Below are 24326 nucleotides of genomic sequence, written 5' to 3'. Positions count from 1 at the left end.
TATATATATATATATATATATATATATATATATATAGATATGTGGCCATCTTGGATTTTGACATGGCAACTAAACTTTCAAAGGAACCTTTCTTACACCTACATGCAGCCACACTCAAAAATGGAAGTCTGTATCTCACTTTATTTTCAAGTTATTGCACTCAACACATACGAACAGAGGATATTTCTAATTGCCCCTTTTCGCTCCGCGATGGGGGACAACAAAGACTGATACAAATATTGATCATTTATTTCCTTTTTTTTTTTTCATCTCAACACTGAGTTTAACTTTTAAAAATGAGGTCTGAACACAAGTCCCACCCCCCATCCCACCCCGTGCTACATTCAACCCACCTTCTCAGCCGGCTCCCCCGGCTTTCGGTTTCCCTCCCTTCCACGAAGGCTCTTGGCAGAGATGGCGCTCTCTGAGGTCTGCATGATGAGCTGGGTGGCCAGGAACTGCTGCACGTGCTCTAGGACGTCCCGCTGCATCTCCAGCGCCATGTGGTACACGTCGTGGTCCGACGAGTTGTACATGATGGCGTTCTGAAACATGAGCATGATGTCACGCTGGAACTCCGCTGTGGTCCGGATCACACCGGACTCGATGTTCTTCTTTAAGGCTGAGAGGTCCATCGGTCTGGAGTGGGACAGGTGGAAGCAGGGGGAGTAGATTTACTTTCAAATGAGCTTTTCTGGTAACTAATGTACGCTCTACAAAAGATTCTGGAGGTGTCACAAAAACTCATCCAGACTTTCTGAAGGTTGTTATTATTATTTATTCTGGCTGTTTCAATCATTTTCTGTCTGATATTTGGCCACTTTTTTGACCACAATAGTTTCTTTTCGTAAGTCATATAATTTTAATTTATAAATCTTTTAGGCATAAAAAAGCTCCTAAACTCAAAGGATGAGCCAGCCTTGTGTCAACACATAAACTGAGCAAAGTTTTAATTTTAGATAAAGTCTTAGGCACAGACAGCAGCCTGGCACAGAGACGCAACTTGTTCCCATGTCTTTATCTGCAACTGCAAAAAAAGTCAAATTTAACAAAGGTTGCCACATTAAACAGTATTTTAACTCGAGCTATGTGTTTCAGGAAGTTACTAGTTGAAAACTTGACAATCTGATTATCAAATGAAGCTCTTGGTTCAGGTCTTTGTCAGCTTGTTTCCGTGTTCTTAAAGACAACATCCACAGGAAGGTGTTGAAAGAATGTGCCGATCAGCTCCGCGAGGTGCTGGCAGCCATCTTTAACTCCTCAGAATCAGAATAAAAGAAATAAACTTTATTGGAGTTGCACTGAGATACAACACGAATATGTACGTACAGTCGTCCGAAAGATGGGCGGAGTGCACGAAACTGCAACTACAGGAGAGCGCGGCCATTTTATCCTTATCAGATAATAATCTTAGATAGGAACAGGGGTAGAAACATGAGGGTAGATAGTGGTATTACAAAAAAAGATCTTTCACATCTTGTCTATCAGGACACGATTTGAGACATCAACAAGCTCTACCAGCAGCTCAATTAAAACAAGATTACATTTGCATTTGACATCGAGGTGTTGAGATTTGTCCATGAGCGTTTTTTCAGATCAGCCACAGTTTCTGAGATGTTGTTTCAGTCAGCAGTTCTGATGAGCTTGCACAGAAAGTTCTCCCGGGGGGAGGGGGGGGGGGGAAATAGATGAAGCTTTTGTCCTTGGGTACTCATGTCCCAGGAGAAATTTGATAGTCGGCCTGTCTCCGAGGCCATCGGGAGTCAGATTCGGATAAGCTTGATTCTTGTTTTTTTCTTCAGGCAGACAGATTTTTTTCCTTCAGCCTTGAGTCCATCTGGGCGTTCTGATTCTGAAAATGCCTAAAGTACTAGACTTTTTAACAAAAAGACCACAGTTAGTGAGGATCCACAACTTCTCCTCCTCCACCATAACCCTCAGCACTGACTCTCCTCAGGGATGTGTGTTGAGCCCTCTCCTGTTCACTCTGCTCACGTATGACTGTGCAGCTACCCATCCAGGCTGTCACATTGTAAAGTTTGCAGATGATACAGCGGTGGTGGGATGCATCACAAACAATGATGAGTCCAGCTACAGGCAGGAGGTGGAACACCTGGAGAGCTGGTGCAGAGAGAATAACCTTCACATCAATGTGAAGAAAACAAAGGAGATGATTGTGGACTTCAGAAGGAACAAAAACACCTAGACCCCACTGAACATAAGAGGATCTGCAGTGGAAGTGGTCTCCAGCTACAAGTACTTGGGTGTGCACCTGAACAACAACCTCAGCTGGAGCAACAACACCACCAGCCTGATGAAGAAAGCTCATCAGAGACTCTACTTCCTCAGGCGGCTGAGACGAGCTGGTCTGGAAGCTCAGTCCTCACCTCCTTCTACAGGTGTGCAGTGGAGAGCATCCTGTGCTCCAGCATCAATGTGTGGCATGGAGGCTGCACAGCTGCAGAAAGAAAAGCTTTGCAGAGAGTGGTGAAGGCTGCACAGAAGATGTTGGAGTCAGTCTCCCCACCATCACAGACATCTACACCTCCAGATGCAGGAAGAGGGCCACCTGCATCATGAAGGACCCCACTCACCCAGCACACACTTTTTGCCCCGCTCCCCTCAGGAAGGAAGTTGAGGAGCATTAAGTGTAGAACCACTAGACTGAGGAACAGCTTCTACCCTGAGGCTGTTACTCATGAATCTCTAACTAAAATAATCCATCCATCCATTATCTTTTACCCGCTTCTTCCATTTTGGGTCACGGAGGTCGTCGGTGCCCATGTCCAGCAATCGCGGTGCGAGGGGCGGGGTACACCCTGGACAGGTCGCAAGTCCATCACAGGGCCACATAGAGACAAACGAGACAAACAACCATTCACTTTCTCACTCACACCTAGGGACAATTTAGAGTTACCAATCAGCCTAACATGCATGTTTTTGGTCTGTGGAAGGAAACTGGAGCACCCGGAGAAAACCCACGCATGCACGAAGAGAACATGCAAACTCCACCCAGAAAGGCCCCCGGACCGGGATGTGAACCAGCGACCTGCTCGCTGAGAGGCAGCAGCTCTACCAGTTGTGCCACCGTGTTGCCCTAACCAGGAAAATCACTGTGAAAATCACATCATGTTGCTGCTGATCTGTTTCATGTTGCTGCTGATCTGTTTCATGTTGCTGCTGATCTGTTTTATGTTGCTGCTGATCTGTTTTATGTTGCTGCTGATCTGTTTCATGTTGCTGTGTTCATGCGTGCTCATCTGCTCACACAGACTCATGTTCGTGCTGCTGCTTGACGTAATGCTTTTATGCCATTAGTGCTCATTATTTAGTTGATGTTTTTCTTAGTTCATATCTTGGATCTTTTTGCCGTTTTTCTTTTACATTTTATTGTTGGATGTAACTGGGACCCTGCGTACATACCGGTAATCTCGCTCCACCACAAGTACCACATGTGGTGTCTATGACAAATAAATCTCTCTGACTGACTGACATCTTTCAGATAATGTTCATATTTTATTTTCAACTTGTCTAACTTTATTTGTTTAAACATAAATTGCATAATATTAGGATTAAAGACTAGCCTGAGAAAAGGCTGGAAAAATCTAAAGAAACCCTCCAGAAATCTCAAAGATCATGACTCTTTTTAAAAGTTACAAAAACATCTGGCTGCTTGGAAGGAAAATAAAAAGATAGTGGTGCAGGTTTCAAACTTTTGCACATTACTGTGTGTGTGTGTGTGTGTGTGTGTGTGTGTGTGTGTGTGTGTGTGTGTGCGTGCGCGGACCTGTGCACAATGCTGTGATAACCGGGGGCAATGTCATCTGACACAGGCTGCAGGAAGACACTGGCATACCTGTGAGACACATTCAGGATTACATCCAGCTCAACACATCCAGACAAAATCTCAATATGAGAAGACAGATGGATGATGATGAGCTGAACATCAAGTAGAAAATAATATTTTTAAACATGACATAGGAAAGTCATGCTTAAACATTTTGATCAGAAAAGTCTATTTATGTTTGAGGTTAAAGAAACGCCACCTGTGGTTGGCTGCAGCTCGCCACACCAGCATGATGGCTTTCTTCCAGATCTTCTGAGCCTGAACTGCCTCCTGGTCCTCTCCACACGTGGAGCTGATGAAGAAAAAACAAAACGTAAGAAGCCAAAAGGTCATCATCTGGAGAAGGTCAACAGTGAGTGAAAACACTGACAGAGGCATGTTCCTTAATGCGTGCAGGAAGTGATTTGTTCAAAAGAAATAAAGTCTTGGTGTGATTCAGTGTGTGGGCGTTCCTCCAACTGTTTGACTGGACGAGTGTTTCTGTCAGAAAACTCACAGCTGGGAGGACGAGGCTGGGCTGCTGGCCAGTGAATCAGCTGTGTAGCGCTGAGAAGGGGGGCCGTAGCCATCTTCGCTCTCACTGGCTGCTCGCTCCACCTCAGACAGATAGGAACCCTCCCCCTCCACACAGTCCTCCTTCAGCTCCATCCCTTCCTCTGGGTCAGCTTCACTCCCTGCTTCCTCCTCCTTCACCTCCTGAGTTCAGCAGAACACAAACAGAACAATATTCAGCAGTTAAAAGCAAATGTTGCCTGGTATATGTATGTTTAGGTGGGTCACCTTGGACTCTTTCCCAGACACACAGCTGTCCTCAGAGTCTGTGCAGAGAAAAAAGAAAGTGTTAGAAAACTAATAATTTCTGTGTCTCACAGAACTGTGTGTCACTCACCAAGACAGGGGGGGTTAAACTCAGGCTGGCCCCACTCCTCTTCTTCACTCTTTACTGTAGCTTCAGCAGCCTCCTTCACGGCAGCTCCCCCCTCTGGAATCTCACTTCCTGTTGCACCGTCATCAGAGGCGACAGAGGAGTTTACATCACTTCCTGTCACCTCAGGTCCCTCACTGCTTCTTTTAATCTGTTCTGTTTTAGCACCGAACAGATTTTGTGTCTCCATGCTTTCAGAGGTTGGGGCCAACACTGTGGCCCCATCTTGGGGTTCCTGTGTGGGGTTAGAGTCTAGGACAATGGGTGTGGGGTCTGACGGCTTCAGTTCTTGGGTCTCCCAGGGGCCGGGAAGGGTGTGGCCTTCTGAAACAGCCTCTTCACAGAGGGAGAGCGCAGCTTCCACAGCAGCTGCATCCAAAGCCTCCACAGGGTCAACCTGAGGAAGGAGAGATCCGTGAACCACGAACTCACAACACTAACCCTGTTAACAAGCACTGCTGACTCATTTCTGTTTATATGAACCATGCTGTGTGTATTCGTTCAACACGGACGTGACGTGTTTCGGATCAAACGATTACAAGGACTCTCAGAGTCACAAGGTCTGCGAGTCTCACTGCGCAGCAGTCATGAGGACCAACCAACAACTTATATTAATAACTAGATAAAGGAATGTAACACACAAGTTGACGCAGAAACCGCATGAGCGCCCCCTGTAGGCTGGTTGAAGTATTAGTTTAAGTCAACACAAACAAATGGAACATTTATTACACCTCAGATAATGACTGGCAGCACGATGGCTCAGTGGTTAGCACTGTGGCCTCACAGCAAGAAGGCCCTGGGTTCAATCCCCAGTTGGACCTGGGGTCATTCTGTGTGAAGTTTGCATGTTCTTCTCGTGCTTGTGTGGATTTTTTCCGTGTACTCCAGTTTCCTCCCACAGACCAAAAACATGCATGTTAGTCTGCCTTCAGGTCCAGGCCTCCCTTATTAAAGAGATCTGTGATGTCAGTGGGGTTTGCTGGTTAAATCAAGGTTCATAAATAAATTTGTGTAGTTTTACAATGTCAAGATAAGAACTTAGCTGGAATTTAGGTTACACTTTTGAACTTCTTTATCTCCCACCTTCCCAAGTTGGGTCGGGAAGGCAACAGGTTTTGGAGAGAAACCGGACATCTTTCTACAGCAACACACTCCAGCTCATCCTGAGGAGGCGTTCCCAGGCCAGAGAAGATGGACAACCCTCCAGCAAGTTCTGGGTCTTCCCCAGGGCCTCCTACCAATGGGCATCCTAATCAGATGCCTGAACCACGCAACTGACTCCTTTTGATGAAGACGAGCAGCAGCTCTACTTGGAGGTCCCCTCTAGATGACAGACCTTCTCACATCTCTAAAGCTGAGCCCAGACACACTACAAATGACAACTTGTGTCCAGGATCGCCTCCTACTGGTCACGACCCAAACCTCATGAGGCGAGGCAAAGAACCCTCCGCCTCACCCTGACTTGGTTCAAACGCTGTTTGTAAACTAATGACTTAAGAACATATGATTGTTGGGGAAAAACAAGACCAACACCATAATCTGGGCTGATAGTCTGTGTCCCTGTACAGCAATCCCTCGCTACTTTGCGGTTTGACTTTCACCGACTTGCTCTTTTGCGGATTTTCAAAGTAAGATTGAACATGAGGAAAAAATAAATAAAAATTGTACAGGGCACACAATTGTCAACTTCAATATTACTCACGTGATTGGGACAGTACTGGGTACAGTACTGTACAGTAAAAAGTTCACAAAAATAAAATACTTTGGACAGGCACCACCATTTTGTAGTTTTTTCTCAATAAGCCTTCACTTTATCACCACTCATAAGGACTACATTTCCCAGCCGCCAACAGTGCCCCGCCCAGAAGCCTCATTGCCTTCTGCTAAAATACTAGAGCTGATCTGAAAATGTTGGTCCTTTACAGTGACTTCAGTACCCAACGGACGCAGAGAGCCACACAGAACTCACTAACCGGAGCGAAACCAGACCCCCAGACTCATTGGTGAACCCGAGAGCTGGTAGCTGGCCCACAAAGACTTCCAAGTGAGGACGCGTGCCACCGTAGCCGCTCCGGAGCCCACCGGGACTTTGTCATCTCTATCGGACCACTCAATCAGACCACTGGTCCCGCGCGTCCCAAAGGTCCGGCCTCCCCCTAAAATGCACTTTGGTACTCAAGGGCTGCACATAACCGGCCCAGAACTGGACCTCCGGACCCATCGGCGAACCCGAGAGCAGCTAACCGGCCCACAAGGACTTCTAAGTGGGGGATGCGCCGCCATTGGTCCGGCCTCTCTCTGGTAGTGTTGTACTCGAGACCGGTCTTGGTCTTGAGACCGGTCTCAAGACCACTTTTTAATGGTCTTAGTCTCGTTTAGGACTCAACCCAATTTGGTCTCGGTCTTGTCTTGGACAATGAGGACTCGGAATTTTATTTCAAGACTAGTCAAGACCACAGTTGGGGAAATATCACTAAATTGCCAGATATTGTCCAGTTTATTTGTTAACATCTTTGTTTTTATTGGATTCAAAAGGTACTGAATCAAATCCAAACGATAATGTGACGCATTGCTAAATACATGTTTTTATTACGGCTGTCACGCCCACCCCCTTTCACTCGCACCCGTCACTCGCCAGTGTTGCCAGATTGGGTGGTTTACTGTCAATTGGGAGGTTTTCATTCTGATTTTGCTGGGAGCTCTGGGAAGATTTTTGTTGGATTGTTGCATTTTGTTACATATTGTTAAATTACCTTGGCTTGTACTGATGTGCGTTCATGTTCAAACAGTAAATATAAATGGTAAATGGACTGTATTTATATAGCGCTTTTCTATCTTATTTCAAGATACTCAAAGCTCTTTACAACAATCTGTGCCTCATTTACCCATTCATACAGCTCTATACTAGATCTCTACAAAGCTAAATGAACAAATCATTCTAATGAGACTAATCAGTGCTTTAGATCACATTCATACACCGATGGGACACACATCAGAGGCTATGTGGGGTTCAGTGTCTTGCCTAGGGACACTTCGGCATGTGACTGCTGGTGGATTCGAACCCCCAACTCTCGCATTGGAGGATGACAGCTATAACTACTCAGCCACAGCCGCCCCAATATACTGTAACAATATATTGATTGGGTGGATTTTTGTGTGATGTGGCGGTTTTTAACAGATTTTTGGGCTGGAAAACCTCGACTCTGTCTGGTGAGAAGTGATTGTCTGGGCGCAGGAGAAGATGTCTGCCATCAGTTACATTATAAAATTTGGCTATTTAAAGAAGAACAAAGAGTATAATTGTAACTAATATCCATTTATGTAACTTTTTTAGGTGTATATCTACTACTTTACTGAAACCACTGTGCAGCTATATGGTTATCCTTGCGTCTTGAGTTTGGACTTATGAAGAGTGTTTTGCCGCTGCAGTTTTTTAAGGCTTGGCATGTGAAGAAACTGCTTCCAATTTGACATTTGTGTCATTTTATTGTTGAATCACATGCAGTTAGGCCACTGAATGTCTGATTTCTTTGTTATGTAGCTTTGAAAATTTATAAAAGCTGATAAATTCATTCAAAAGCAAACAAAGTTGCAGTATGTAACTTTTATAAAAAATATTTTATAATAAAATTTTATATTTTATATTTTATTTATTTTATTTGAGGTCTTGGTCTCGACTTGGTCTCAGACCCTAAAAGTCTTGGTCTTGTCTCGGTACACTATGGTCTTGGTCTTGACTTGGTCTCGGGTTAGGTGGTCTCGACTACAACACTACTCTCTGGAGCCCACCGCAACTACCCCAAGCCAGAGAGCTGACCAGAACCGGCAGGGTAGGTCCGCTGAGACGGAACCAAGTCGGAGAAGAACCGAGCCGCTGCTGTGCTGCAGAGTTGGTGAATAAAATTTAGTAGCTACATATAAGAATGTTGTTAAAATGATGTAGGTTTATAAGCTTAGAATATTGCAAAAGTGTGTGAAGAGTTTCTAAAGCCATAAAATACTAAAATAAATATAACGTCGTTACTTCACAGATTTTCACTTATTGCTGGGGTGGGGGTGGGTGGGGTCCAGAACATAATCCCTGCAATAAACGAGGGACTACTGTGCTCTGATCCTCTGCATAAACTGAGAATGCACCAAACATATATTGAAAGAGACATTTATAAAGGTGATTCTGTGGGAAAACAAACTAGTTTTTAACTGGAGCAAGAACTAGTTCCAGTTCTTAACTACTGCAAACCTTCTTTGCATTCAGGTGTAAGTAGACACTTTGGTTCTATTGTTAGCCCTACCATGTGACTTTGAGTAACACCTTGGACTTAATTTTAAGTAAGAAAGGTTATTCTTCTCCCCAGGTCCTTTAAAAAGCTGATGCATCACCAGACTTTGTTGATTCCTTCCTTGTAAACAGATGTGACATGCTTATTTTTTAGTGCTAATATGTTGACATTTAATTTTGTCATCTGAACTGTGTGGACTACAGTTTGTTTGTTTGCAGCAAAATAGAAAATGCAAGAGGAGAAATAAGAAAGTACAACAGGCTCACATGTTTTTGCTGTAATTAGATGCTTGCTTAAGAGCAGTATTTGTGGCATTGCTTCTATTCATGAAAAAGTGATCATTTTGTAATAAATATGTTTATTGTAAGGTTTTTTTTTACGGCAAACATAAAAAACAAACAGTAAGTAGACTTGATTTGTTCTCCACCTACATCCCAGACTTAATCTGAACTCTCTGGGCTCTTGGAAACTTATTGTAGATATTTTAGCTGATCTAAGTGATGAAATGATGAATTTTTGATGGTAAAGGAAGCTGTCTGAGGTGAAGTCTCCACAGTGCGTACCTTGTCCTCTATGATGGCAATGATGTCTCCCACCGTCTCCAGATCCAACTCATCCCCCATGTAAGACACGGCCACCAGGTCTTCTTCTACTAGCCCTGCCTCCTCAGCGAGCTCCACCTTCACTGCAGCTTCTGCTTCAGCCTCTTCACACATGCAGATGTGAAAAAAAGAAACAAACAAAACATGAGACAGCTTTATACAAGACGACTAAAGAGTGAATAAATATCAATCATGGATGAAGTCATAATAGTTTAAACTGTAAGACAATAGTTGATACTTTATATAAAATCTGGGTCTCATTTCAGCATCAGTCACAATCTGTAGAACAAAGCCCTATTCACATGGGATTAGTTTTACCTAGGGACCACATGTAATAAATAAATTACTCCCCACCGTTTGCTTTTTAGGTGGCGCATTTGCACGGGATAACCAAAGCCTGAAATTTACCGTATTTTTCTTTGTAGAAGTTGCAGTTTTTTGCATAATTTACATGCCATGCGACTTATAGGCCAAAGTGACATATTTATGGATTGTTTCCCCATATTTATAAACCATTTTTTGGCTGTGATATGACAGTTTTCATTCATTATGATTGAAAAAAAAAAGAGCAGTACCACTTTCAGCCACTTGATGGCAGCAGAGTAGTAATAGTGGCATGACATGTTGTTGGCTGTTGTATCATGTAATAGGAAAACGTGGCTAAAATGACAAATTCAAAAAAGTTCAAAGACAAAAACAACTGGACTTTATTTATTATACTTTATACTTTTTTCCTTGAACCTTTTTGAATTTACCATGTCCTGGATGATTGAGAATCTTCACCAGCTATTAATGACACAATCGGCTTGCCAGTCTCCCCACCTTGGTTTTGCTTGCTGTTTGGACTGACTGTCAAACCAGCTGTACTGCCCTGGCAAAATGCAGCTAATTTGACCATTAAAGTACATTAAGCAAATGTTAAGACTGACACACACCTTTGCTATAATTTCGAGCAAAAAATAATAATTGCTTAGGTGCAGTTCTTGTTAATTTTTGGAGAAACGAACTACATTCCTCCTTCCTTCGCTCTTCCTCTGAGCATTCATGGAGCACCGAGGCAGCGAACTATTTTTTAAATGCAGCTGATTTGACCAGTAAAGTACATTTATTTAGCAAACGTTAGATTGATTCACACTTTTTAATATAATTTAGAGCAAACAAAAAATTGTTCTATTTTGTATAGGCTTCATCCTTTAAGGCTATTGCTAGTGGGTTTATCCCTTCACGAGCAGCACTGAAAACTTTAGTCCGCACCCACTGGCTGTGTGGGCCCCAACCCCAGTCCGTATAAATTACGGTAAGACCGGGCAATTGGCACCCATTTTTTTCTTCAGCCAACCAGCACTGCATAACAAGAAGAAGAAGATGTCCAGCACCAGCACCATCCGCCTGTGCCAATCCTGCCAGACCGGCTACATCATGAGTTTCGACCGGCACAACATCTGCAAAGGATGCCTGGGTCCCCGCCACGCCGACCTCGCCTTCTCTTGCCATCCCTGTGACCTCCTCCCTCTCGAGAAGAAGCAGAGACGAGCAGCCTTGTTCAAGGCTAACGCCGAGGAGTGTTTTTCCGTGGAAGGGGACTGCTCGCTGGACGACGCCATCGCCTTTTTTGACACAGAGTCAAATGATTTTTCCGAAAAAGGCAATGTTAGCAGCAGCCCCACTGCTCCTTCCCTCCTGGAAAGCGTAGTGTCGGAAGGGCCGAGCGGATGCTCATCCCCCCCGGGTCTTCCCGCATCGGCGAACACACAGCTCCCAGCCGTCGGTGCCCTCCTCTCGGAGCTGCCCGACATAATCCAGGAGGCGGCTGACACAAAGGGAGGGACTTTCCGTCCCTCCCCACGCCATGATCGGATGATCTGATGGGAAGGTTTGGTCGCCTCCTTGACCCCATCTGGCCTCGTTTTCCAGCAGTGACGTCCTACTGGAACGAGGCTGCAGCCGGGTCCGGCAAGCTGAAGGCGCCCATCTCCACCTTCGCTTCCATCACCAAAGTGGAGGGTTTTACCAAGCGGAGCATTCTCTCGGTTTCCCCCCCTGGAGCCAAGCCTGGCGGAGGCGCTTGGGGCAAAAGTTTCCAGGTTGGACCAACAACCTGTCCCTACAGGGAAACATGATCAGACTGTGACTAAGCTCTCCAATCGAGCTCACAAGTGCTCATTCCAGGCGGCCACGGCGAACAACAACATCGCCCTTCTGGCCTATAGCATCTCAAAGAGGCTGGAGGACACAGACCTGCCGGAGGAGACAAAGAGCTCTCTTTGTAAGGCTGCTGATGTCATTTTAAACATGTGTGCCACCTCTGCGGTCTGCCTGTCCTGCATCGCAGCCTGGATGACCATGATCCAGAGGTCCACCTGGCTCTGCCTCTCTGCATCCATGCCAGAGAGCCTGCAGAGGGACCTACTGGAGGGTCCCATCACTCCAGATGCGCTGTTCGGGGCCAACTTCAAGGCCATGCTGGAGAAGTCCCAGAAGTCCAAGGAGGTGTCGGAGATGGTACGTTACCTGGTAAAGCCGCAGCCCTCCACCCGCCCCTCCGGCTGAAGGGATCGCCGTGGCCAGTGACTCGCTCCTCTGCCACCCGCTGCCCCCCCCCCCCCCCCCCAGAGAACAGACCTTCTCTGCATGCCAATCAGCGACCCAGCGCTTCCCCAGAGGCCGTCAGCAAGCTCCGCCCTGGACCAATCAGCCGCAGGGCCCACGGAGGAGGCAGCACAAGAAATGACTCCTTGGGGGAAATGTGTGCGTTTCTAATGATTTACGTTTTACAATAAAACAAAAACATCATTCAGAGAGTAAAGTTTTGTCTGATTCCAGCCTGACTGTCGGATTGAATGATCTCAGCTGCCTCTCTTCACACATTCCCCACACAGAACAAGCTGGTAACCTCTAAACAGCGTTTTAAAAGGCACAGAAGCTCGGTAAATCGCACAAAACACTCGTCTGCCACATCAGCTAAAATTATGTTTTTCAGCAGACAGAGTCTGGTAAAAACCCTTGCTCTCAGCCAGAGCCCGTTTTATTTTCTGACGTTTCTGACCGCAGTGGGAGTAAACGTGTTTCTCCATGACAGTTGCAGCCTCCACCCAAATGGCGTCTCATTCAAAAAGCGCTCATGCCTCCTCCCAGTGCACATCGGCTCACCTCATCTCCAACATGAGCCCACAGCCTGAGCTCAGCACAGAGGCGCTTATGCAGCCCTTTCTGGCGGAGCCCCCCCTTGTGTCCCCCCCAGGAGAATCTCCCGAGAGCCCAAGCTCTGTCAGCTCAGCTCTGCCGCGTCAAACCCAGCAGTGTAGTAACAGCTCTCTCGGTCATGCGACTCCTGGGAATGATGTCATCAGCCCACGCCGTGGTTCCGCTGGGCCTGCTTCACATGAGATGCCTTTAGAGATGGTTCGCACACCTGCGCATAGATCCAATGCGTCAGAAGAGGCGGATGATCTCTGTGCCCCCCTCTGTGAGAACTGATCTGAATCACTGGGAGAACCCCCTCATTCTGTCAGAGGGAGTTCCCATCAGCAGGCCTAAGTCACACGTCTGTTTTCCCAGACGCATCCCTTTCAGGCTGGGGAGGGACTTGTCTGTCCCAGGCATTGGGAGCACAGTGGCCAGACCACATGTCGCTTCATATTAATTTTCTAGTATGTCTCACTGTTTGGAATGTGACTCAGCATTTTGCTCCCCTGCTGCGGAATCGGCATGTTCTGATTCACACAGACAACAAAGTGACGGCAGCTTACATAAACCGTCAGGGAGGCGTGCACTCAGCCGAACTGTTATGCATCGCGAGACAGCTGCTGTGTTAGGCACACAAAAACCCGCTCTCCATCAGAGCAGTGTACATTCCCAGCATCCTGAACAGGGGAGCGGACATCATGTCGAGAGGCGGTCCCCGCCACGGAGACTGGAGTCTCCATCCCGAGCTGATCTTGCGATTTGGAGCAGTTTCAGCCAAGCAGCAGTGGATCTGTTCGCCACACGGGAGAACGCCCAGTGTCAATTATGGTTCTCACTGAGCCCACGGGACGACCCACCGTTAGGAGTGGACGCCTTCGCTCACAGTCCATGGCCAAAAATGCTCCTTTACGTGTTCCCACCAGTCCTTTTAATATCACAGATTCTGAACCGGGTCCGGGAGGAAGAACTGTCAGTCATCCTCGTAGCTCCCGAGCGCATAAGCGCCCCGTGGTTCCCGAATCTGCAGCGTCTGATATCGGGTCGGCCGTGGAAACTGCTGTGGAGGGAGGACGCTCTCCTCCAGGGGGGAGAAGCGATCAGGAGTTACCCGGAAATAGGCCAGCACCTCTGGGTCTGGCCGCTGAACGGATCCACTTAGAAAAGATGGGACTCCCACAGGATATGGAGCGCAAGATCCAAAGCGCATGAGCTGCTTCCACCACAGCGCTGTACACATCAAAGTGGACAGCTTTTCAGCGCTGGTGCACAGAGAAAGGTGTAGAGGCCATCTCATGTTCACTAAGTGGCGTGCTGTCATTTCTGCAGCAGCTGATGGACAGAAATTTAGCGTTCAGCAAAAATAAAACTTATGCTGCAGCTATTTCTTCCTGTCATGAGGGTTTCGGTGACAGAACAGTTTTTAACCACCCGCTGATTAAGTGTTTTCTGAAAGATGTACGGAGACAGACCTGTGTCACATTCACTAGCTCCAAAGTGGGATCCAACGATGGTCCTGCGCGCTCTGATCAAAGCTCCTCTTGAGCCTTTAGATCAGGTTTCACTTAAATTTCTGTCACTTAAAACAGCCCTGCTGTTAGCTGTGACGTCAGCAAAGAGAGTGAGGAATTTATCCGCTCTCTTCCCCCCCATGTCTCAGAATTCAAGCTAACGGCAGCTCAGCCGTACTACTATGGAATGGATTTCCTGAACGGCGGCGTGTCTCATGAGCCCAGAGTAATAAGACCCGCCTCACATTCAGGAAATCCAGTTCATAGTTTGCAGCCAGCTACAACGTGAGGGCTGAATTAGCAGCACTGTGGCTAACAGCTAAACAACTTTTCACCTAAACATGTCCGCTGTGTGGAAGTATTTTACACTAAACACCACAAAACAAGACAGCAACGTGCACTGTCTGCAGAGCCATAGCGCCACATTAAACTGCGGTAAAGTTACATTTACGATGGACATTCGAGCTCCGTGGCTTCAGCGGGGCGCTGATCTTTGGTCAAACCGAAAGAGGCAACTTGACACCGGCCAGCCGTGTCCACTCTGCCCCGCTCAGTCTGCCCGTCTCCGAGGAGGAACAGACTGAGCGTGGCTGCTCCAAATCAGGCTGCCTGCTTCGGATTGAACAAGAAGAAGACATCACTGAAACCATGGAGCTCAAATGTTTACAGAGAAGTTGCTAAACTTCATCATAATTATTGACAACCACTATCAGTTGTAGAAAACAAAGGATTTCTCAGCTTGATACTTGCAGTCAAGATATAGTTTACCCTCCAGGAGATATTTATCAGTACAACAATAGACAATCATAAAAAACATGATTTGAAAATTATATATATTAAAAACAAACAGCTACATTATAAAGTGATGTAAAATACTAAAAACAGAAACATGTCTGTTGGTTTATGCCATGAACTTAGCAGATGTTTGAAGCCATTTAACATTTTATTTAATTTATTTATTCATTCATTTAAATGAAACAAAATTAAAAAAAAAAATCATCAAAAAGAAAACATTGAATGAAAAGAGTGCAGAAAGAAGAAAAAAATTCTTATATCTGCCCCTTACAAAATATAAAACAACTTTAAACAATCACTTAAATTAATCACTTTAATATCCACTTTAAAACTAGGAATAAAAAGAAACATGTTTTGTGTTAACAGAATTTAATTCTAACTTTAAAACTTATCCAACATTAATAAAACTTACCTCAAGTTGCCTTTTTGGACATGCATGCATATATTTGTACAAACTGTACTTGAGAGGAGATTATTACAGCCTCATATAAAATCAATGATGATCATGATATCGGAACTGGATCGGTATCGGCCGATACTCAGACCTAGGTATCGGGATCAGAAGTAAAAAAAGTGGATCGGTGCATCCCTAGTCACGTTGTTACAATTCGTAACCTCTGTTGTTCCTATTCACAGCAGCAGGTCTGCTTTTTCAGCCTTCTTTTCCCCATCAGAGATTCTTTTCTCCAGGACGCTCCTGCGCATGGAACGCGTAATTATGCACACAGAAGGCTGAGTGATGAAATGTTTTTTTTGTGCAAGCAGGTGCTTCATGTCTGTGTCTGAACAGACCCAGTGTGGTATAGACTACATCCTGCTTCACCTTTAACCCACTAGCGATAGCCTTAAAGGTCAAAGCCTATACAAAATAGAACATTGGTTACGTACTGTAACCCCAGTAGAGTAGTAGAGTAGAGGCGCAGCCCTTTAAGCTCTGGGCCTCACTGGTTCCTAAATGGCTGAAGAAATAAGCTATTTGGGAGCCGACTGCCCGGTCTCACCGTAGTTTATACGGACCGGGGGTGGGGCCCCCACAGCCGGTGGGCGTGGACTAAAGTTTTCAGTGCTGCGCGAAGGGATAAACCCACAAGCGATAGCCTTAAAGGGCTGCGTCTATACTCATAGAATCTGGGATTACAGTATGTAACCAATGTTTTTAAGTGTTAATCTTGTTAAATTCTTGTTAAAGTTGTCCCGTGCATGATCCCGCGGCCGCCATTTGGTGGCCCATCGGTTTTTGGCACAACACCGGCCCACATTTCCGGGTTGTCAGCGGTGACGCATAACAAAACGCGACACGTCAGCGATGATGCATAATAGATGAGACATATACGGCGAAGCAACTTATTTATGGATTTTTCCACTTTATTGGACGTATTTGGACTGATGTGACTTATAAATAGTAAATGGTAAATGGACTGTACTTATATAGTGCCTTTCTATCTTATTTCAAGATACTCAAAGCTCTTTACACTACAATCTGTGCCTCATTTACCCATTCATACAACACGCTACTAGATCTCTACAAAGCTAATTGAACAAATCATTCTAAAGAGACTAATCAGTGCTTTAGATCACATTCATACACTGATGGAACACACATCAAGAGGCTATGAGGGGTTCAGTGTCTTGCCCAGGGACACTTTGACATGTGACTGCTGGTGGATTCGAACCCCCAACTCTCGCATTGGAGGACAACTGCTCTAACCACTCAGCCACAGCCACCCAATTATATGGCGGTGCGACGCGTACGGCGGAAAATACAGTAGCTGAAATTTACGGACATCTTCCAGATATGATGTTAACTCGCTGCGTATTTTAGAGCTGTCAACCCAGAGCCCGACCTAGATTCAGAGTGGGCTGGTCCATAATAACGCGCTTAATGTGCGGGCCGGGACGGTCTCGGGCTTTGATGCCGTTTTACGAATCATACAGCACAAATAAAACTAAATAAAAATGCACAATATAAAATTGTGTTAATAATAATAATAATAATAATAATGTCATCACAATGTCAGCACTGTATGTTTCCATACAATGGCGAAATTAGTCTCTGCATTTAACCCATCCACCACCAGGTGGTGCAGTGGGCAGCTATTGAAAGCGCCCGGGGGACATTTTGGGGATTAGACGTGCTTTACTTGTAGAGGAGGAGGCAGGTCCGGTTTAAAGAAGTAAAACGAGTCGCGTTAAGCTCATCATGTCCAGCAATCACTGTGCGAGGGGCAGGGTACACCCTGGACTGGTCGCAAGTCCATTTCAACCAGCGGGTCAGCGGACGCGCAGCCGCACACATGCACGGCCAGTGACAGCTGTCCATCTGAGCTTAACGTGGCTTTTTTTTAACCTCTTAAACCGGCCGGTCGGACCTGCCTCCTCCTCAACAAGTAGATTAACACAATTTTATATTGTGCATCCTTTAGTTTTCTTTAGTGATGATTCGTAAAACCACATCAAAGCCTGAGACAGGCCCTTCTTGCTCTCGGCGAAGGCGGACGCTTTTCCCTCCCACTCCTTTCCCTGCTCTGCTCTTTGTCCTGTGAATATTTTTAGAGCCTTTCTTTACATTTCTTCAGAATTGTAAATTATAGATCTGGTCAGATGGTCTCTCAATGCAATTGATCAAATTTTCTCAACAAGACAGGGCGAAGGAGAGCCCTCCTGCCCCGACGCGACACTGGCAGCCGGATACACGATGGATTCCTGGGGAAGTGGAAGATCGTGTGTCTGTCCATATTGTCTGTCAAGGACGGTGAAGATGTGTACATAATTGGATTTATGATAACAAGATTTCTTCTTTTTGGAGTAGGTGGTTACCTGGCATATCGCCAAATTCGGATAACATCGGCAGCTGTTCTGACCATTGTAAAGCTGCCCGGCCTGTGAAGGAATATGCCGTTCTGTCAAGACTCAGATTCAAATGTTGTACGAGTTGAACCATAAGCTGGACATGATTCTTGCTGAGAATCGCAGGCTATTTGTGGCTCATGAATCTCGCTGGCGGGAAAGAATAGATCTCAGAGAAGTTGTAAGCTCGACTCGGCGTATGTGACCACAAATTTTGCCATTTTGTAGTCGCCACTGAGATGCACTAGTGAGACTATAAAAGGCAGTGTGTTTTGGAGGTAAATGAGGCACAGATTGTGTTGTAAAGAACCGAGTGTCTTGATTAGATAGAAAGGTGTTATATAATACAGTCCATTTACCATTTTACATATAAAACTGATAAAAAACAAAGACCTCAGTGATGATGGGGAATTAAAAGAAGACAGTTTTAAAGAAATCTGGGATCAATAGAAAACATTTACTGTTATAAACATTCAGTTGTATTTGACTTTTTAATAAAATGTTTATAGTATATTTTATTGAAAGTGCTTTGTATTGTCATCATCTTATGTTCCCATACAGTTTGTGCTCTGCATTTAACCCATCACACATGAGATACACCCAAGTGGAGCAGCGGGCAGCTATAGAAGTGCAGGAGCAGTTAGTAAACAGGTGTCTTGCTCAAGGACACATGACACATGGGCATGACCAGGAGTCAAACTTGCAACTTTCTGGTCCCAAGTTGGTTGGCCTACCACTGCACCACAGCCACCCACATTGAAGTTTCTGAAACACCTGAACCAATGCTATTCAACTAAACTGCTCAGGGGCCGCAGTTTCTGAAAGCCAGCAGCTCAGGGGCCGGACATCCAGCAGTTAGTCATTATGTAAATAAACCAAGTATTACAATAATCTGTTACCTTCTACATTTGTTCATTTTGTTGCACTGAATCATAAATGCAACAAATGAGTCACCTGCGGGCCGCAAGTTGAATAGCCCTGACCTAGCTCCAAGAATGCAACGATTCTTTGACATAAAATAGGCACCAATTATAAATAACCATTTCAAAATGTCAAGTATTTACACATCTGCTTTTATAAACATTAGAGTGTGCTAACCTGTGATGAGGCTGTGACCTGATGGTAAGACGGTAGCTGCAGTGGCAGTCTGAACACCGTTGGTTAAACTTCCTGTGATGTCTCCATCTGCAACCTGAATGCAAACAAGCGTCTGATCCAATAAGTCAATGACAGCGAGACAAACTTCATAATAAAAGCTTTTTGATTGTTGTTGTCTGTGATGCTAAAGTTCCTGTAATTTTGAGAAGTCCAAACAATCATAATTCAAGCTCTCGTTTCTTACCAGGCGGGGACTGGCTGAGATCAGGTTTCCTTTCTTTAGAAGTTCTGATAAAAGAGGTGAAGGTGGCGGAGTGGTTTTCTGAGTTAGGATCCTCTTCTGTGGCGAGTCATCAACCAGAGCCGCCTGGCCTCCATCTTTGGGCCCTGAACCTAGAGGGTCCGCTGCCGGCAGGAACACCCCGACCCCCTGAGCCTGACAAAGAGGAAACCAACAGAAGAGCTTTAATATTAATAATTTTAAAACACAAGAATGCAATTGTTTTTAATAATAAATAAAACCTCATTTGATTTGTTTTTATCTGTCTCAAGGGAGCCAACACGTCTGAATGTTCTTACAATTGAGTGGATGGTGGTCTCATCAGAGGCGACTCCTTCTGTATCCATAGGAGGAGTGAAGACCAAAGAGTCGGCCTGAGAGTCCAGGTTAGGGGGGCTGGCCCCGAGGTGAGAGCGTGCAGTTACACTGGGGAGGCGCTTTGGTGCGTTTTTCACAGCTTGACGTGCTGCCGAGAGCAGAGTCAAAAATAACTCAACGTGGAGTTCAAAAGGGGCAAAGAAACGATGGAGAAGGCATCGTGTTCATCATCATTCAGGACACCAGAGACAAAATCTTACTGCTTCTACTACCTCCTTACTAAATAAAAAACATTGTAAGGAGGAAAATAAATTCTGCACAGTTTTAACAACAAAACCTGAAACAGAAAACCTTTACAGTGATGGCCTTCAGGTGGAAGACCTTTGTTTTTATATCATCAAATGCGAGCAAGCCTTTTATTTGCTTAAATAATAACAATCCTAAAATATTCTAAGTGTATATTTTCTGAAGGCATCTTTGAAAAGACCTTAAAATAACAGATTAGCTCAGATATTTTCCTGTTGTCACAGTTAAAATGAATAAAGTTTCTGCGTGCTGTCAGAAGGTGGCAGCAGAGATGTGCCACAGTGGATGGAAATCAGTGCTTGTTGTCCTGACAAGGAATAAAGAGAAAAAACAAAACTAAAAACTATAAGTTGGAAAACAAAAAGAGCTCTTCTTCAGAAAAAGACTGTTTGGTTACTGAATATCTAAAAACATGATTTTTAGAAAGGTGCTGGTCAGTTTTACTGTGTGCCACCTAGGGCTGGGCCAAATCATATCGTTCACGATAATATCGGTAAAAAAAGTTTGCCCGGGAAAATAAATGATATCATGATATGCTAATTTCCTGACGTTATACGTCAGGGTTCCCCCTACCATTATATCAGTGGGGCGCCCCGCCTCGCTAACCGAACGCGTTGAACGACTGAACCGAACTGCGCACCCCCACCTGTCAGTACTGATGTAACACTAATTAGTTGTGTGCAATGCTAGCTAGCTAAAAAGCTAAAAACAAACAATGTGCGGCTCAGCTGTCTCTCCACACACTTCTAAGCAGCCGGTACAAATGCAGCTCGGCTTTTTTCTCTCTCTCCCCACCCTGCTCTGGGCGCAGGTACGGGCGCAGCTCGGCTGCGTCTCCCTCGCTCTAAACTGCCGGTACAAACACGCTCAGCTCAGCTGTGTCTCTTGAGTTTCACAGTCCATGCATGGACCAAGAAAAGGGCAGTTTCACCTACCATCATACAAGCGAGGTGCCCCACCCTGTCAACAGAACTGAGCACCCCGCCTACCAAACTGAACTTGGATGGACCTTTACAAGAGATCCGTCCTGCCTACAGCCATCAGTATCTGTAACAGCTCTTAATGAAATGATAACGAGCTACAACAACAAATAATTTCTCGTTGGGATTAATAAAGTATTTTTGACTTGAATCGAATATTTTGCTGTAGGTTATATTTATGCTCAACAGAGCTTAAGCTTCATTTTATTCAGTTATTTTGGGAAACTGCACCTGCACATTAGATTTTATGGTGGATTTTGTTGATCTATATTTTGTGCAGACTTTTCAATCGAAATAACAGAAGGATCATTTTTTATTCTTTTTTATTTTTATACTTGGAAACTGAATACTAAAAGTAATTTCAGTAAAATTAACACTTGTTGTTTTGTTTTTTTATATATATAATACTGCAAAGCAACATGTTAAGATAATTTTGTCAAATGAATAACTATGATTTCTGGGTTTTTGTGTTATATCACGAAACTTATCGTTATCGGCAGAATGCTCTGAAATATGACGATATTATACAAAGTTTGTTTTCTCAGTCATCCAGGTATATAACAACAAAAAAGGTTGAATCATGTCATCTGGACTTCGTTTTGTTGTTTTTAACAAAAAAAACGAAGTCCAGATGACATGATTCAACCTTTTTTGTTGTTAAATACCTGGATGACTGAGAAAACAAACTTTGTGTTTTTGAAACCATTAGTGAAAAGGCCAGACTTCAGGGGTATCTGAGGCAGGCTTGAAACACAAGAGTCAGGGTGGCTTCTGGGTAATACCAGATGGCTAGGCCTCAGACTGACGAAGCCTCTTGGATGAGGGGCGAAACGTTTCTTTTTAACAAAAAAACGAAGTCCAGATGACATGATTCAACCTTTTTTGTTGATGACGATATTATATTTGAGCCATCGAACACCCCTAGCGCCACCACAAACCTGAAACAGCTGCTTAGTTGATTTATTTAGTATTTATTTATCAACCTTTATTTCACCAGATCCCATTGAGATCCTAGATCTCTTTTGCAAGGGAGGCCTGGGCCTGAAGGCAGCCTAACGTACATGTTTTCAGATGGTGGGAGGAAACCAGAGCACCCGGAGGAGAAAATCCACACAAACATGAGGAGAACACGTAAAATCCACACAGAAAGATCCCATGTCCAAGATGGGGATTGAACCCACGACCTTCTTGCTGTGAAGAAACAGTGCGAAACCATCATGTTGCCAAAGGTCAAAGGTCCTTGTCCGGCCAAAAGCTTTACTTTGTACAATAGTTTCCATCTAGTGAACATCAAACATTTGAAACAGAAAAGAAACATGAAAACATCAAAAATCTTTATTATCAATTTTTTTTATTCACATGTTCTGAATGTTTATTTAATTTCCCTTTGAGATTACTGTAATAAAGTAGTTTTGAAGTGAATGTGAATCCAAATGTGGGCAGTTAAAGGTCAGCTGATGAAGGCTCAGCTCAGATTGTCAGAAACAGAAGCGAGGCAAACAGATTTCACTTTATGATTTTAACTCTGAGAATTAGAATTAGGTAAACTAAATAGGCTTGACGGAGAGTAATAAAAACAGAACAAAACTGAAAGCAAACAATTTTTAAAAAGTGTACAGGTGCAGAAGTGCCTCATCTGCAACAGCAACTCTCCTGAGAGAGATCGAGCTCTTCTTTTACACATGATGTGAAAAGAAGCAGAACAATCTGCCTGTCACTGCAAAGTCCTGCAGAAACTGTTTGTTCACAGAAAACTTTGCTTCATATGGTAAATACTGAATTACAGCTTTTCATGTAAACACAGCCTAGTTTCTGTTCGGATGATAACACATGCTGCTCATCTACACACAGTTTAATCATCTGCAGGTCAGAAAAACTTTCTGCACTGATTGCACAACATCAATTTAGGCCCACCCAGTTTTTCCACAGAACACCATCTGTGTGGTATTCCTCTTTTCTGCCTTTTGTAAAAGTAAATGAATTGGCCTCCGTGTTCCAGCACTTATAGAGGGGGTGTAAGTATTAAAATAATTAAAGGCTCTTGGACCTACCTTGATATGCAGCCTCTGTGGCTTTCCTCTTCTGTTCTGCTTCCTCCTCTTCCTGTTTCTTCTTTCTGCAGTTAAAGTTACACACTTTTTAACAACTTGAACAACAGTCAACATAATAAAGATGTGTCAGATTAATGTTGGAAGATTAAATTGGAATAATTATATGGTGAGCCATTTCATCCATCCATCCATTATCTTTACCCGCTTGTTCCATTTTGGGTCACAGGGGTTGCCGGTGCCCATGTCCATCAATCACTGTGCGAGGGGCGGGGAACACCCTGGACGGGTCTCCAGTCCATCACAGGGACACATAGAGACAAACAACCATTCACTCTCCCTCTCACCTAGGGACATTTTAGAGTTACCAATCAGCCTAACATGCATGTTTTTGGTCTGTGGGAGGAATCCGGAGCAAACCCATGCATGCAGGAAGATAATATGCAAACTCCACCCAGAAAAGCTCCCGTCCAGGATTTGATTCAACGACCTTCTCGCTGAGGCGCAACAGTCCCATCAACTGAACCACCGTGCTGCCCACAAGGTAAACATGACAATTTTTTCACAGCAAGAACCAATTTATAAATGTCTTAAAAAGTATTTTCTGCAACATAAATCTAATCCTGGAAGGCAGGCTGCTTCTGAGAAAAACTAAATACTGGACACGTGCACAATTTGATCAGACGAGAGGGCAGCGGGGGTTAGTCTGAGCGTGCAGGAAATCTATCCAGTTGATGTGTCCAGCTGTTGCAGAAACCATAATCTTGTTCACACCCAGCAGTAAAACTCACCGCGAACGATCAGACCTCAGTTAACGTGTAAATAAACACGTGATCACGTCAAGAACATGGCAGGACGTTTCTCTAACAGTTTGTTGACATTAACATAGTTCAGTCATCTGAGCTTTACGTTTGTGGAGTTATTTACACAATCCTTTAGAAACTAAATGATGTAATCCAACAGACACAATGTGACCTTCACTGATGACATAAGTGCTGTGTGATCAAGTGAACATGTCACTGCTCTGTGATGGACAAAACACCGTTTATATATAGATATATATATACAAGATGGATGGATGGATGGATGGATACTGCACTGATAACATTTGGAAAAATGTTATTTTCTTGACAAAGATTGCAACAACCAGTTTATATAAAACTTAATAGCTGAAAATTATATTATCTTGAGAACGTTCCCACAGACAGATCCCTATAGATCAGGGGTCTCAAACTCAATTTACCTGGGGGCCGCTGGAGGCAGAGTCTGGGTGAGGCTGGGCCGCATAAAGGATTCCACAAAAAAA

At 44.5% G+C, this 24326-nt stretch overlaps 1 protein-coding gene across 1 annotated transcript in view; it reads right to left on the bottom strand.

Annotated features, from left to right (window-relative positions):
• Positions 1–24326, bottom strand: part of brd8b (bromodomain containing 8b) — a 58584-nt gene that overhangs the window by 8920 nt on the left and 25338 nt on the right. The window contains exons 7-17 of the mRNA XM_037676028.1: positions 23024–23088; positions 19668–19834; positions 19333–19524; positions 19089–19182; positions 9616–9758; positions 4737–5169; positions 4628–4665; positions 4344–4543; positions 4047–4139; positions 3788–3856; positions 354–639 (exon numbers count right to left, since the gene is read on the bottom strand). Coding sequence (XP_037531956.1) covers positions 354–639; positions 3788–3856; positions 4047–4139; positions 4344–4543; positions 4628–4665; positions 4737–5169; positions 9616–9758; positions 19089–19182; positions 19333–19524; positions 19668–19834; positions 23024–23088 — 1780 coding nt within the window. The remainder of the gene's footprint in view (positions 1–353; positions 640–3787; positions 3857–4046; positions 4140–4343; positions 4544–4627; positions 4666–4736; positions 5170–9615; positions 9759–19088; positions 19183–19332; positions 19525–19667; positions 19835–23023; positions 23089–24326) is intronic.

The sequence above is a fragment of the Nematolebias whitei genome, chromosome 4 (genome assembly GCF_014905685.2).
Source record: "Nematolebias whitei isolate Nwh7 chromosome 4, NemWhi1, whole genome shotgun sequence".
Lineage (NCBI taxonomy): Eukaryota > Metazoa > Chordata > Actinopteri > Cyprinodontiformes > Rivulidae > Nematolebias > Nematolebias whitei.
Note: the sequence above shows the minus strand (reverse complement) of the source record. Positions and strands in the feature narration are given on the sequence as shown.